Source organism: Sinocyclocheilus grahami, unplaced genomic scaffold (assembly GCF_001515645.1).
Source record: "Sinocyclocheilus grahami isolate Dianchi unplaced genomic scaffold, SAMN03320097.WGS_v1.1 scaffold353.1, whole genome shotgun sequence".
NCBI classification, from domain to species: Eukaryota; Metazoa; Chordata; class Actinopteri; order Cypriniformes; family Cyprinidae; genus Sinocyclocheilus; species Sinocyclocheilus grahami.
In genome coordinates, this window is record NW_015505532.1 from 1,234,567 (window position 1) to 1,249,517 (window position 14,951).

Genomic DNA, 14,951 nt, shown 5'->3' on the forward strand with positions numbered 1-14,951 from the left:
TTCCAAGGTGGACATGTTGAAGTGTCTGGAGCCGTTGAATGTGCATATATATACATATATATATACGCATATATATCTATAGTTGTCACTTCCTGAAAAAGGATGTCATCAAGGATCTGGCTTTTAGGATATTTCTTTTAGGATATTTATTCATCTTTTCAAAATGTAGTATTTAATATTTAAAATTATATTAAAGCATATAATATGAAAAATATGCATAATAGTCGGAATGCCAATTATTCTTTTGAATTATTGGTTTTAGTAACTATTTTCAATTCACTAGTAACTTGCTATTTAAACTGTAATAATACTTGCTTTCTGGAGCTATTCGAACTTTCGATTCATAACCAGAATCCGAAAAAAATAAATCTATGACGGTTTTCACAAAAAAATATTACGCTGCACAACCGTTTCCTACATTTATAATAATCATAAATGTATCTTGAGCTCAAATCAGCATATTATAATGATTTCTGAATGATCATGTGATACTGAAGACTGGAGTATATGATTACAATAATAGATTACATTTAAAAATGTAAATGTTATTACTGTTTTTACTGTATTTTGACCAAATAAATGCAGAGTATGAGACTTTTTTAAAAAAAACAAAAACCATACAGTCTTACTGACTTCAAACATTTGACCAGTGTATACAAATAGGCTTTAGTAAAATGTGAATCAAATTACAATCGTGTAAATTCAGCTTAAACATTTTCCCAATCAACAAATAAATAAAACATGACAATGTGACTGGATTTCACATCTTTATTGTGCCATCATGTGCCATCTGTTGCTACCCATCGGCCATAAAAAGGCTCGGGTTCAATGTGTCTCAAACTTTCAGGTTAAGACTGATGTTCACACCCCACAGAGACCCGGTGAGACTGATGATGAACGTAAAACAAAAGCTGAAGCAGCATTCTCAAGTTCTCACCGACAGGTTAAAATATGACTTTAAATACAAAAATAGCATTCATTCATTCATCCATTCTTTACATCCTAATTTCACTTGTTTCTTCTGATACCACAAAAGCTTCACCGAAGCACATACATGAAGAGAAAAAGGACACTTTAAACCTAAAACACAAAAGAACAGAGTTTTCTTCTCAGTAAATCAAAACCTGAAACAACCCCTTTGAAACACGGGACACTTAAAATCTACCGTAAAAGAAGCATTATATTTGCCAAATAAAAGCAGCATGTCGAACAAGACACATTTGTTTGAACTTACGTTTCCTAGTGTCTTCATTGAAAGGCGAGAAAGCAAAACAGCACACATAAATGGACAAACGTGGGTGGTTAAAAACAGTAACAAGCAGCTATGACACATTAGAACGGATACTGATCATTTCCAATCTGAACTGTATTCTGAATTTTAAGGGACCGCTCACTAAAAAAAAGAAAAAAATTCTGTTATCATGTGCCAAAACCTGAATTACTTTCTTCAGTGGAACACAAAAAGAAGCAGAACGTAAAATCTGCTGAAGCTGTCAGGCTCTAAAAAGCACAAATATACCTCAAGTCTATATGACTCACGCACACTATTTTAACGATAGCTTTGTGTGGGAAACAAACTGAAGCTCACCCAGAATTAGAACATTCACTTATGTCACTCCACACTTGTATGACTTTAATTCATCTTCGAAACAAAAATGAAGATATTTTTAATCAAACCACCATTGAAATTCCATTCAACCAACGCTTTCAAGCTTCAAAAAGGTAATTAAAGGAATCATAAAAGCAATCCCTGCAGTGACTGCAGTGGTATAATCCCAATTTTATTTGTTTTGTGTGTGCAAAAAAACTATGTATGCACGTTTTGTTCGTTACATAGCTGATTTTGCTATAGGGCTTGGTTTATTTTTCAAGATGGTGCTAAAGTGTGAATTTCTTGTATACCACAGCTGAAAGAAATCAGTAAGAGTGCATTACGGAGTGCAATTCTCCCTTAAACGTGTATCGGAGATCAATGCGGAAGTGGTTTGATTTTGGTTGAATGTAAGTGGATTAACAAAAATATTTCAGGTTTCATTAAAAATGTATTTATGTTTCAAAGATAAACCAAAGTCTTGAAGCTTTGGAACATCATGAGGGCGAGTAAATGATGACAGAGTTTTCATTTTTGGTTGAACTAAGTTACTGACTGAAAATCGCCCTCTCCATCATAACTCTGAAATCTTGCATTTTTGCATTTTCAAATTTGGCTTGTTTTGACATTGCTGGGTTTTCAATGCAAATTTTGCAATCCTCAATGGAAACGGGTGATATGTGCATAAACTCAACATGGATGTACTCTAAAAAATGCTGGGTTAAAAAGGGACAAACCCAGCTATTGGGTTGTTTTGAACCCAACCGCTGGGTCAAAACAAACGATTTTGTTGCATGCGATTTTTAGCTTAATTTTCAGAAATGTGCATTTAAAAAAAAAAAAAGTTAAATATTTTGATGGTTTTCCATCTAATGACACCAATTGCCATTGGTTCTTGCATGTCTCATGATTTGACAGAGTGGCAGAGCTTTGAATATGGAAATGGAATTTTTTTTTGAAGATACAGTGGGTACGGAAAGTATTCAGGTCTTGAAGCTTTGGAACATCATGAGGGCGAGTAAATGATGACAGAGTTTTCATTTTTGGTTGAACTAAGTTACTGACTGAAAATCGCCCTCTCCATCATAACTCTGAAATCTTGCATTTTTGCATTTTCAAATTTGGCTTGTTTTGACATTGCTGGGTTTTCAATGCAAATTTTGCAATCCTCAATGGAAACGGGTGATATGTGCATAAACTCAACATGGATGTACTCTAAAAAATGCTGGGTTAAAAAGGGACAAACCCAGCTATTGGGTTGTTTTGACCCAGCGGTTGGGTTGTTTTAATGACACCAATTGCCATTGGTTCTTGCATGTCTCATGATTTGACAGAGTGGCAGAGCTTTGAATATGGAAATGGAATTTTTTTTTTGAAGATACAGTGGGTACGGAAAGTATTCAGACCCCCTTAAATTTTTCACTCTTTGTTATATTGCAGCCATTTGCTAAAATCTAGGACCATGTGTTATTTCAGTTTTTCTTTTTTAATAAATTTGCAAAAATGTCAACAATTCTGTGTTTTTCTGTCAATATGGGGTGCTGTGTGTACATTAATGAGGAAAAAAAATTAACTTAAATGATTTTAGCAAATGGCTGCAATATAACAAAGAGTGAAAAATTTAAGGGGGTCTGAATACTTTCCGTACCCACTGTATATAGGAGGGGGAGAACTTTGTTTCTCAAGACTTGAAATATAGCAAACAAATCATTTCCATTCATTCAATCATCTGACCATTGCTTGTAAGGTCTTCTTTTGTGTTCCACAGAAGAAAGTCAAAAAGATTGACATGATTATGTGAAATATTCCTTTAAATGTGTACACTGGAGCAGCAAGTGTAACTCAAGTCTCCAGCTCTTCTGCTGTTCTACACCAGCTTCAGTTCAGGACAGAGTGTTAAAAATTATTCGTAGTTGAGAACCAAACTAGTGGAAGACCAGAATTAAGTGTGAAATACTGTAACACGGTATACAAGCACAAGTGTATGCATGAGCGACAGATCACGGACTGATCTTCAGCAGGGTCAGATCTTCAGGCAGTCTCAATCATTTCAATCCACATCCTCGTACTTTGCGATTTGTGCGCCGCTGAGCAAACGTTGCAGTAACGGACAAAGCAGGTCCTCCAGATGAGGAGTTTTTCAACTCAAAGGACATTCAACGACGACAAAGTCACAGTATTACAAAACTCAGACTCTTGTTTCGTGACGGACAGGATTTCATTAGTGTTTGTTTTGTTGCTGTATACGATGAGTCCATGCAGTGCTGCGTCTCCGAGCAGCTGAATCACGTAAAGTGAGAGAACATATCAATCCATTGGCAGAAATTCATGACAATTCTACAAGCTCCGCCTCCTCTGCTGACTCAGCCAATCAGGCGGGAGCTCTTTCTTACAGTAAAGTGCACTTCTTCAATCTGATTCCGAAGTTTTGATATTAATGCTTCAAAATAAGCATTGCGATACAGCCAGAGGACTCCAGCCACTTGCCTCCAACAGCTTCAAATACCAATTTCGACCACTGTCTTACAGAGGAAAATAATGTGCAGATTTTTTCTCGTAACAAAGAATAAAAGTGTAAAATCGTTGAGATTTGGGTCTTTGTATCACAAACCCACACCGTAAACTATGTGCTAATAAGACTCCGAACCTTGTAACAACGTATTTAGATGACATCTAAACATTGATTTATAAAAGCAAGACTCACACATGTCCACTTCTGGCAGTCTTCTTGTGCAAATTTAAACGTTTTTTCTCTCTCGTAGATTCACCCTCAACCAGTTCCCACCCTCAACAGAAGGTGCCTTGACTAGTAATGGGATGATCTGAAAGACCACGACTCGTAATCTTCACTCTTGTGGACAGTTCTTCAGGGCCTTCGGCGCTCTGCTCCATTTGTTCGAGCTTGCAAGGCTACCTAATGCGACCGTCTTTTTTGACTGGCCCCAGTTCTGATTTGGGGTCAGGGGACAAGGAACTCCAAGAGGTCTTTGTGCAGAGTCCTATGGTGGGACAGGAGGAGGTCTGCTCAGAGCAAATGTCTCCCGTGACCCAGAAAGCCCCGACAGAGCTGTCCACCCAGGTCTCCAGCGGCTTCCCCACCAGGGAGGTCTTCTTCTGCGCCTCCTGCAGGGCGGGCTCACTGGGCGGCAGCTTCAACACGTGGGTGAGCTGCTGGAAGCTTTGATCCAAATACACGTTACCTGGTGGACCTGCGTGTACCCAACCATGGTCTTCTGAAGAGAAGAGAAGAGAAGAGAAGAGAAGAGAGATAAAGGTCAGTAGCCTATGAATATTTATTTGCACTCAATAAAACAATAAAACAGGAAGCTATAATAGTCAAGTCAACTGAATGCTGTATTATACTCGATATATACCTATATCTATAATATTTATGTATTTATTCTAAAATTTCATATTTGATGTAAAAATAATTTTTAAAATAGCAAAGGGATGTTTTTTAATTTTTTTTTCTACTAAATGAACACAAGGAAGAATGATATTTAATCATTTATAACAGGGGTCGGCAACCTTTTGGGCATGAAGTGCCATTTTTAATTTTTCTGGTTGACCCATGTGCCAATAAGTCCCCAGCACTTTTACTACTGTTTATATGTCTACAAAGTTTAAATCAGGAACGTTGATCATTTATGAAATGTATTGGCCAAATAACAGGAACATTAACTACTAGTAACAATGTTGCTAAAAATATTATATTATTTTATATAATTAAATAAAATCTGAATATATAGATAAAATACTGTTCAAAAGTTTGGGGTTAGTGTGTGTGTATGTATGTATATATATAATATATATATATATATATATATATATATATATATATATATATATATATATATATATATATATAATTTTTTTTTTTTAGGAATTAATTATTTAGCAAGGATGCATTAAACTGACCAAAAGTGTCAGTAGAGGCATTTATAATGTAACAAAAGATTTCTATTACAAATACATGAATCCTAAAAAAATTTATCATGGTTGCCACAAAAATATGTAGCAGGATGTTTAATAATAAGAAAAGTTTCTTGAGCAGCAAATTATATTAGAATGATTTCTGAAGAATCATGTGACACTGAAGACTGGAGTAATGATGCTGAAAATTCATCCTCTATGTTAAAATATATTCAAATAGAAAACGGTTATTTTAAATTGTAATATTTCTCGTTGATGTCTCACCTGTTCGCAGGGGCTCACGTCCCTTGAAGGCCAGAGGCATGACCAGAAACCGAGCTTCTGCTACACGCTCCCACAACCGCAGCACACGCACCGTCCACACTCCAGGCCTGAGGGGGCGCTGAAGCGGTGGCTTATATTGCGTAAACTCTGCCTCAACATCTATGCTGATGTCATAGGAGGCTGCTACTATGTGTGCTGGGTCAATCCACACTATGGTGGCTGTCAGGTTGGGTCCACGAGCCCACTTCTGAACTGCCACCGGCTCATCTAGAGGTCCCATCACACCACCGAAGTTACGGAAGATTCGCTCCTTTGGGTCCCACTCGGTTCCGACCTGGTACAAAACAGCATGCACAAATTATACGATGTTAAAGAACTAAAGAATTAATTTACTCTATTCTGTAAAGGCACTTTTTGTTTGATTCATGTATGCATTTTATTTTTTACTTTATAATGTTTAATTAAAACGTCATACCTGGATCTTCCAGTAAAACAATAAACTTTGATGTGGTGATATATACTTCTTCTAATTATTTTGGCCTCTTAAACCCTGCCCCTTCCTTACAATTGATGGCAAGCTCGCATTCAGATCTGCCCCCATCCAATCAATAGCCGATGCATAGAAAAAGTCCCTGTGCTTTTTTATTCTAATAATCCATTTTACTCCAATGTACGTTACAATACAGAAGAAATAATCTGTCGCTATTTCCTTTAAATTGTGACTGTGAAGTATACAAAAAATGTATAATGGGCTCCCTGTTCTTCTCACCTCAAGGTGTTTGAGGCGCTCAAACTCATGAAGGTTGTGTTCCAGCTGCAGAGTTGCTTGAGGAACAGCCCACACCTCCAGCATCTCACGGGACCTGGTCACCACATTCTGCACCTCCTGCCTGACCAGGTAACCCTGGAAACGGTCATCATAAAAATACAGGTGCACAGAGACGGTGTAGCCAATAGGTTCAAACCTGTAAAAACAATTAATCAAATTAATCATCTGATGACTGGACTGGAGAACTGGATGTATGGTTTGAGATAAAGGGACTGGGATAGAGGGACGGGTTGAGATAGAAAGATTGGGATGGACTGGATAGATGGATGGATTGAGAATAGAGGGGTGTATTTAAGCAATGGATATGAGGGATGGAGGGACTGACTGGAAGAATGGATGGATTGGGTGGAACGAATTGGGATGGATGGATTGGATGGTTGGGACTGTCTCCTGCAGGCATCAGAACTGCTGTGAATGGTCTCCTGCTTACGGAGGCCCAATCTAAAGAAGAAGGAGTACGCCGTGAGGGGCACATCATTGAGGGATAGATTGGGATAGAGCAGGGCTGGGCAACTTCGGTCCTGGAGTGCCACTGTCATGCAGAGTTAAGCTCCAACCCTAATCAAACACATCTGTAGCTTTCTAGTAATCTTGAAGACATTGATTAGCTTGTCCAGGTGTGTTTGATTAGGGTTGAAGCTAAACTCTGCGGGACAGTGGCCCTCCAGGACTGAAGTTGCCCAGCCCTGGGATAGAGGGATTGGAATGGTTTGGATAAATGGATGGATGGAAGGATGGAGGGATTTTAATGGAGGGATGTATTGGGATAGAGGAATTGGGATGGACTGATGGATGGATGGAAGGATGGATTTTGATGGAGGGATGGATTGGGATAGAAAGATTGGGATGGATTGGATAGATTAATGGATTGGGATGGAGGGATAGATGGAAGGATAATTTTGGTGGAGGGATGATTGGGATAGAAAGATTGGGATGGATTGGATAGATGGATTGGGATGGAGGGATGGATTGGGATAGAAAGATTGAGATGGATTGGATAGATGGATGAATTGGGATGGAGGGATGTATTGGGATAGAATGCATAGATGGATGGCTTGGGATGGAAAAAGGATTTTGATGGAGGGATGGATTGGGATAGAAAGATTGAGATGGATTAGATAGATGGAAGGAGGGATTTTGATAGAGGGATGGATTGGGATAGAATGATTGGGATGGACTGTAGAGATGGATAGCTTGGGATGGAAGGATGATTTTGATGGAGGGATGGATTGGGATAGAAAGATTGAGATGGATTAGATAGATGGATGGATTGGGATGGAAGGAGGGATTTTGATGGAAGGATGGATTGGGATAGAAAGACTGAGATGATTGTATAGATGGTTGAATTGGGATGAAAGGATGGATTTTGATAGAGTGATGGATTGGGATAGAACGATTGGGATGGACTGGATAGATGGATGGATTGGGAATAGAGGGGTGGATTTAAGCAATGGATATGAGGGATGGAGGGACTGACTGGAAGAATGGATGGATTGGGTGGAACGAATTGGGATGGATGGATTGGATGGTTGGGACCGTCACCTGCAGGCCTCAGAACTGCTTTGAGTGGTCTCCTGCTTACGGAGGCCCAGTCTAAAGAAGGAGGAGTACGCTGTGAGGGTCACATCATTGAGGGATGAGACCCCATCAGCCTGCTCGAATAGGCTCTCCCAGTACGCTTTCAGTGCCACTGTGCCTGGAGGGTACTGCCCATACAGATGATTGTCCAGAATCTCAATAGACTCCTGGTTCACCGTGGACTCAAACTTACGGGCGAAGAACGTGGGCCGGGTTAGTTGCTGTCATGGGAGAAAAGAGGGGTTGAGATGGTGTCAATATCTATGATCTAGCAAGAAAAGGCAATTTGCTAAGAAAGGCACTGATTCCCATTCACTAATAATAGAGTGCAAGTTGTACACATTGTTCATATGCATGGTTAGTGAATGAGGCCCACTGTGATCGTTTCAATATTGTGTGGCTTCTGACTCCCTATGTCTGAAGGGATCACTTAACGGTTCACTGACCTGTATTCTGATGAGGTCTGAGGGTTTGAAGTCATTTGGTGAACAGCCGCACCAGTCCACAATGTGCTTATATTGGCACTTGCAGCCCAATTTCCGGTTCCAGTTGGTCACACGCAGATTATTGTCGACCAAAGTATCGCATATGTGGCTGTTTCCCAGCACTGTGTGAAAGAAAGACTGAAAACCAGACAGAGAGGAATTACTTACCCTCAGGGACACAGCGCTTAATGTTTCCTGCTCACTGCTGTGCTATGATTAAACCAGATTAAGCCACAACAATAACAGTGATTCATCCTGCTTCTTTAAATGGGCCATATCATCTTTTATTATTTTATTTTATTAGTCCAGTACCTCAGCAGGCAGAAGAGCGTAGGTGTAAAACTGCTTGAGCCCCGTCACCAGCTCGTCCTGTGAGTTTACCACATACTCCACAAACTTGCGCGTGAGAGAGAACCAGTCCGAGCCTCCTGACACCTCCAGCCCCTCGGGGATGGTGCGCTCGCCCAGACGCCACATGTGGTTGTCACATTCGTGGAACAGGCGGTCCAAACCCTGCTTCTTAATGAACCTACGTGACAGGAGAGAGCAGGATGGTGACTGATGCCATGATAAACACGGTCACGGCTAGTTAGGTTGCATTATTTATTTGAGGGATGTCAAAAGTGTCAAGATGGTGTAACTATCCCAAAATCATAATGAATGACAGGAAAGGCCGAACGAGGCTCTCATTAAAAGGCCGAAATTCCTGAATAGAAAGAGAAAAAAAAAATCTAAAAATAGTTTGGACCAGTCTTTTATTATTGACCTCCAAATCCAAATCATTGTGTAAAACCAACCAAAATACCAACCAACCATCCAACAAACAAACAAACAAACAGAAATGATAAGAGGACACTTGTAAACCGGTGTGTAAAGCAATTAGTAAGTTATAAAAAAAATTATCTACCGTTTTATTTTTAGGCATGGAAAGGATAGTGCAAATTAATTTTTTTATATTTCAATGTAATTCATGATTCAAATACTCAATATTTTTGTAAAGAATGTTTGAAAACTTTTTGTACATGCATTTATTACATGTAAGGTAAAGGTTATTACTTCATTACACCACTTGTCAATAAATCATTTTTTTTATTCTAACATATGAAAGCAACTTGAAAACAAGGATAATTTTTTTTAATAATTAGGCAATTTTAAAACTATATTTTTCTTTTCATTGTCTCAGACATCCTTATTTATCATGGACACACAAATAGTTTTTTTTTTAAATGTTTTTTAAGTCTCTCATGCTCACCAAATCTGCATTTATTTGATCTAAAATACAGTAAAACTGTGAAAATATGATTACAATTTAAAATAGCTATTTTCTATTGTAATATATTTTAAAATGTAATTTATTCCTGTGAAGCAAAGCTGAATTTTCAGCAGTCATTACTCCAGTCTTCAGTGTCACATGATCCTTCAGAAATCATTATAATATGCTGATTTGATTCTCAATAAACATTTTTGTATTATTAGCAATGTTGAAAAAAGTTGTGCTGTTTCATATTTTTGTGGAAACTGTGATGCATTATTTTCAGGATTATTTGATGAATTTAAAGTTTGAAAAACAGCATTTATTTGAAACAGGAAAATGTAATGTGTCTTTGTTTTTTAAATGACTTAACTGTTGTGCATAATTAGGCAACAGTATGAATAGAACAATGTTTTTAATCCATACTGTTTGGACATCAAGCTTCTTGAAGGCTTATGATTTGTGATTACGAAAGCATCAAAACAGAGATGCTTCAATAAGTAAGTTTGATTAATTCTGTGAATGAATTCACTCTGATCCAAAGAAAAACAAAACTGCATAATCCCCACCCACAATCAAAGTAGATAATCTGTGATGCATTTAGAGCATCCCTAGATGCAGACAGTATATCAGAACTAGTTACCCGACCTGGAATAACCCTTAGAGTTGAATCTAAAATGAGTTTACCTTGCGTTCTCTCTGCCGTGCGACTTCAGGAAGTTCTTGTCACGGTTCTGGGAGAGAAAAGTCACAAGCTCATCGTTGGTCCTGTTTTAGATGATAGTGAGAGAGGAGAGGAGAGAAGAGATAAAAGCGAGGGATTATGTCAGAAACCCAGTGCTGACTGCAGGGTGGTGTGGGTGAAGTCTTCATCTGGAAGGAATTAGCTGCTGCTGACAGGATTTGGTCGGTATCAACGTCTACATGTGCATCAGGCCATGTACACCGATTTGGCTTATTTAGCTTGCTTTAAAAAAGAAAAAGCATCAACAGCTGGAGGGATTGTGAAATTGTAAGGCTCTGATGTGTTAGAGAAATCCTCCCGAAACAGACTGCAGAGAAAGAGACCGATTTGCCAGCATCATCACGCTAGCACACAATGAGAGCGACTCTGACTTGACGTCTTCAGACACAAGCTCAAGGGAAGGCTCCTCCATATGTATCTCTTAAAATTAGTACCATCAATCCATCTCATGCTTTTTCACTGACCTCATAGCAATGCATTTTGGGATTGCCTCCTTCAGGAAGATAGCACTGAAGACATCATCCTAACAACCTTCTGAAATGGCTTCATCCAACAACTGACTAGTCCAGGGTTTCAAAGATTGGGGGAGTCAATGAAAAGCTAATAATGAATAGAATTGAGTGTAAAATTAAAAAGGGCTGCACAATTAATGATTATAAAACTGTAACAGATTTACGCATGATACGGTGGTCTCAGAGCAGCTCGGTTCACACTAAATGCGGTTTCTCACAAACTCAATCTCTGAATGTGCTGCGAGTTTAAAGGAATAGTTCACCCAAAAATGAAAATTCTGTCATTAATTACTCACCCTCATGTCGTCCCAAACCCATAAGACCTTTGTTCATCTTCAGAACACAAATTAAAATATTTTTGATGATATCTGATCCTTTCTTTCTGACCCTGCGTAGACAGCAAGACAACTGACATGTGCAAGGCCCAGAAAGATAGTAAGGACATTGTTAAAATAGACTGACAGAAGACTGACACGATAGAGAAGAAATTGTTGAATAAAGTTGTTATTTTTGTTTTCTTTGCGCACAAAAAGTATTCTCGTAGCTTCATAAAATTACGGTTGAACCACAGAAGTCACATGGACTATTTTAACAATGTCCTTACTATGTTTCTGGACAATGATCGTGGTAGTTTCCTTGGTGTCTATGGAGGGTCAGAAAGCTCTCGGATTTCATCAAAAATATCTTAATTTGTGTTTCGGAGATGAACCAAGGCCTTACGGGTTTGGAACGACATGAGGGTGAGTAATTAATGACAGAATTCTCATTTTTGGATAAACTATCTCTTTAATATTTATATTTGGGAATGGAGTGTGCTCTAGGTTGACTTTATTAACATTTGCATATTTTCCAACATTTTTGTGGACGGAAGTTTACAGCATATAACCAAAATAAAAGCTCAAGTATTTGAAATGTTTAAAGTTCGAGACTTTGATGTTCGAAACTAAAGAATTTACTCAATAGTATTTTGTATTGAAAATACAATTTTCAATAGTAGTGTCTTTATATATATTTTTTTTTTAAATAGACAAAACTAACAAAAATAATAATTTCATTGAAATATTTTTCAAATAAAAACAATGAAAGCACTTCCTAAAAAATACACTATCTGTATACTTGCATGTCTTGAGAGCATTAACCCTCATCAGAGAACCGTCAAAATGCAAATGTGTTGTTACATTATTGAAATATTAACTTAAAATCTCAGAGGGACTTAAAGTAGCCTAAATATTTGATGTCTAATAGGTTCGGCTGACAAAAAAGTTAGGGCACCCCAGGTCTAGTAAACAAATTGCAGTAGAACTGACTTTATTATCCTTTTTTTTTTTTTCCAGAGCCCTGTCTAAGGCGATGCTGACCTGGTGGGGAAGTCGGTGGCACTGAGGTTGATGAAGAAGTCCCATTTCCAGTCCAGCATGGACAGCAGGTCATGCATGCTGCGCAGGTAGGCCTTCAGCAGACTGGCCCCGCCCCAGATGGTGACCATGCGCCAGGGTGTAGCTCTCACGTTGGGGTAGAGCTCCGCCATCTGCAGCACCTCCCGGTGCATGTAGTTTGAACGCTGCAAGGCACAATATCATCGCCAATGGTCTTGAAGATGAGTATATCATGAATTTTCACTTTTGGATGAATGATTCGTTAAATATTTCAATCATGTTACAGCAGTAGCGCTGTTCTAGCAGTCATATAACGGTTCTGCTGCTGGGAGCGGGAAGATTTCTTGTCAGGAATTCAGTTTAGTTCTGAAAGACTTTACTTTTAAGAGGCCTAAAACCTGAAATAGCTTCAAATGAAACACTAGAATCAGACGAGACTTATAGAGAGGAAGAGACAGAGCAGATGTTGTGCCAAATCGTATCAGGGTGTGAGAGAAGTGCTCCGCCAGCAACAGGCTGACAAACTTCAGCTCTACACACAAGCCTTTGTTCTCCAGCATATGTGAGTTGATGGCCACTGAGCTTCTCTAACACTTCAGTTCAAATCAAAACACAGATCCATAGGGCTGTTTTTAAGGGTACTAAAGCATTTGGTGTGGAACTGTTCAGTTCATTTTGGCTCAAAGTGGCTTTAGCCCATTATAAGGTGGGCTGGACTATGGTTGGCTTGAATTGGTTTGCAGTGAATCAAAATCCAAAATCCCGGCCGAAACCAAGCATTCTGGACAGCCTGAGCCGAAACCTGAAACTAATGCTAATTTTATAAAAAGTATTGTGTGAAATAAACGTGCACAAACTCTCTGTAATTGGTGTGACTTGACAATAACATACAGACTCCAACAATTTTAAAATGCTAAAATAGTTTACATTTTTAGACTGTAATGGCATGTGTCAGTACTGATCAGTGTAATATTGATTTAAAGATACTTAACAAGAGGTCTTGTTTTTCTGACATTGAGCATGTATGAGCATATATAAATGCAATTATTTATTCTGTGTTTTTAAGTTTTTGAGTTGTCTGCATAAATAGGAAAAGCAAATGTAAACTGAGTTTGCAGTTGTGTTTGAATTTTGACTTCAACATGTGAATGTCAAATGTAAACGAGCCATTTTTTTTTCTTTTACAAATGATCACCATCAACCAAAATTTACATAACATTTTATTAAATCTAGATAATATTATGTGGTCACTGGTTTTTCTTCAAACCTCTGGTTTTTGATCGTTTGAAGTTGTAGTGTCAGGTCATATTTGAAGTCAAGATTTTCAAAAGATTTTCTTTCGGCAGCTAACAAATTTGGTCACAATTTATTTAAAGGTCAAATTCTTATTATTTACAAACCAATAACTACGACTTTTGGCTCAACAAATTCCAAATTTGCCGCTTAATAGTAAGGTAGCTGTTAAGTTTAGGTATTGGGTAGGTATAGGGATGTAGAATATGGTAATTCAGACAGCCCTGAGAAGGTGTCGATAGAAACAGTAAAACTTGCTGAAATGTATCATATAATCAAACGCATAAAGACACCAAATAAAACAGCTTGTGAACAATGTTACCTCAGGAATGCCATTCTGTGTCCATAGCTCGATAATTTAAAAAATTTACTCTAAAAAGGAGCGATCTGCTAAATATTTGCACTATGTTTATATTTCAACAACAATTTGATGTAGAAACATAATTATATCACTAGAAAGTTGGCATAAAAACATACTTGCATGCACTATAAATGTTTAGATTTTGTATTAAACTCAGTGTTAATTATATCTAAAAGTAAACTGCAATTTTATAGTTCTGCTGTTCATTTTAATCTGTAAATATTACAGTAATGCACCAAATGAGAGGGTTTCCTGTATAATTTAGAGTTTATGAAAAACGGACATGTACCTAAATGCTTGAGAATCATAATCGAATCAAAAAATGAAATCTATATCAATACCCAGCCATAGTAAATATTGCTGTTTATTACTAAATTTTGCTGCACATTACTATGTGATATGAATATAAATGAAAATAATATCAGAATAATACAGGGGAGAAGAATTACTGAATAAAGTCATATTTTAATTTTCTTTGCACACAAAAAAGTATTCTCGTAGCTTCATAGCATTACGGTTGAACCACTGGTGTCACATGGACTATTTTAACAATGTTCTTACTACCTTTTTGGGCCTTGAACATTTCAGTTCCACTGATGTCTATGGAGGGTCAGAAAGCTCTCGGATTTCATCAAAAATACCTTAATATGTGTCCAGAAGATAAACGGAGGTCTTACGGGTTTGGAACGACATGAGGGTGAGTAATTAATGACAGAATTTCCATTTTTCAGT

General features: G+C 37.9%; 1 protein-coding gene across 3 annotated transcripts; it reads right to left on the minus strand.

Annotated features, from left to right (window-relative positions):
* Positions 1-3,193: 3,193 nt before the first annotated feature.
* On the minus strand, positions 3,194-14,062 carry LOC107548721 (xylosyltransferase 2-like). 3 transcript variants are annotated; one of them, XM_016229523.1, is made up of 9 exons: positions 12,548-12,625; positions 11,142-11,277; positions 10,620-10,700; positions 8,993-9,209; positions 8,642-8,818; positions 8,160-8,416; positions 6,558-6,753; positions 5,789-6,122; positions 3,194-4,824 (listed from the first exon to the last, which is right to left on the minus strand). In XM_016229523.1, the coding sequence occupies exons 2-9, from the start codon at positions 11,144-11,146 to the stop codon at positions 4,502-4,504; spliced, it is 1,590 nt and encodes a 529-aa protein (XP_016085009.1). In that variant the 5' UTR covers positions 11,147-11,277; positions 12,548-12,625; the 3' UTR covers positions 3,194-4,501. The 3 variants fall into 3 exon arrangements, with proteins under 3 accessions (XP_016085009.1, XP_016085008.1, XP_016085007.1); XM_016229522.1 differs by lacking the exon at positions 11,142-11,277 and having other exon boundaries at positions 3,194-4,821; positions 12,548-14,062; XM_016229521.1 differs by lacking the exon at positions 11,142-11,277 and having other exon boundaries at positions 12,548-14,062.
* Positions 14,063-14,951: the final 889 nt, after the last annotated feature.

Excerpts from the sequence above, each read along its gene's own strand:
- LOC107548721 (XM_016229521.1), bottom strand. The coding sequence starts at position 12,738 with ATGCACCGGGAGGTGCTGCAGATGGCGGAGCTCTACCCCAACGTGAGA. Across the intron at positions 8,819-8,992 it reads ACGCTCTTCTGCCTGCTGAG|TCTTTCTTTCACACAGTGCT; the intron begins GTACTGGACTAA and ends TCTGGTTTTCAG. Across the intron at positions 6,123-6,557 it reads AGCGCCTCAAACACCTTGAG|GTCGGAACCGAGTGGGACCC; the intron begins GTGAGAAGAACA and ends GTTTTGTACCAG.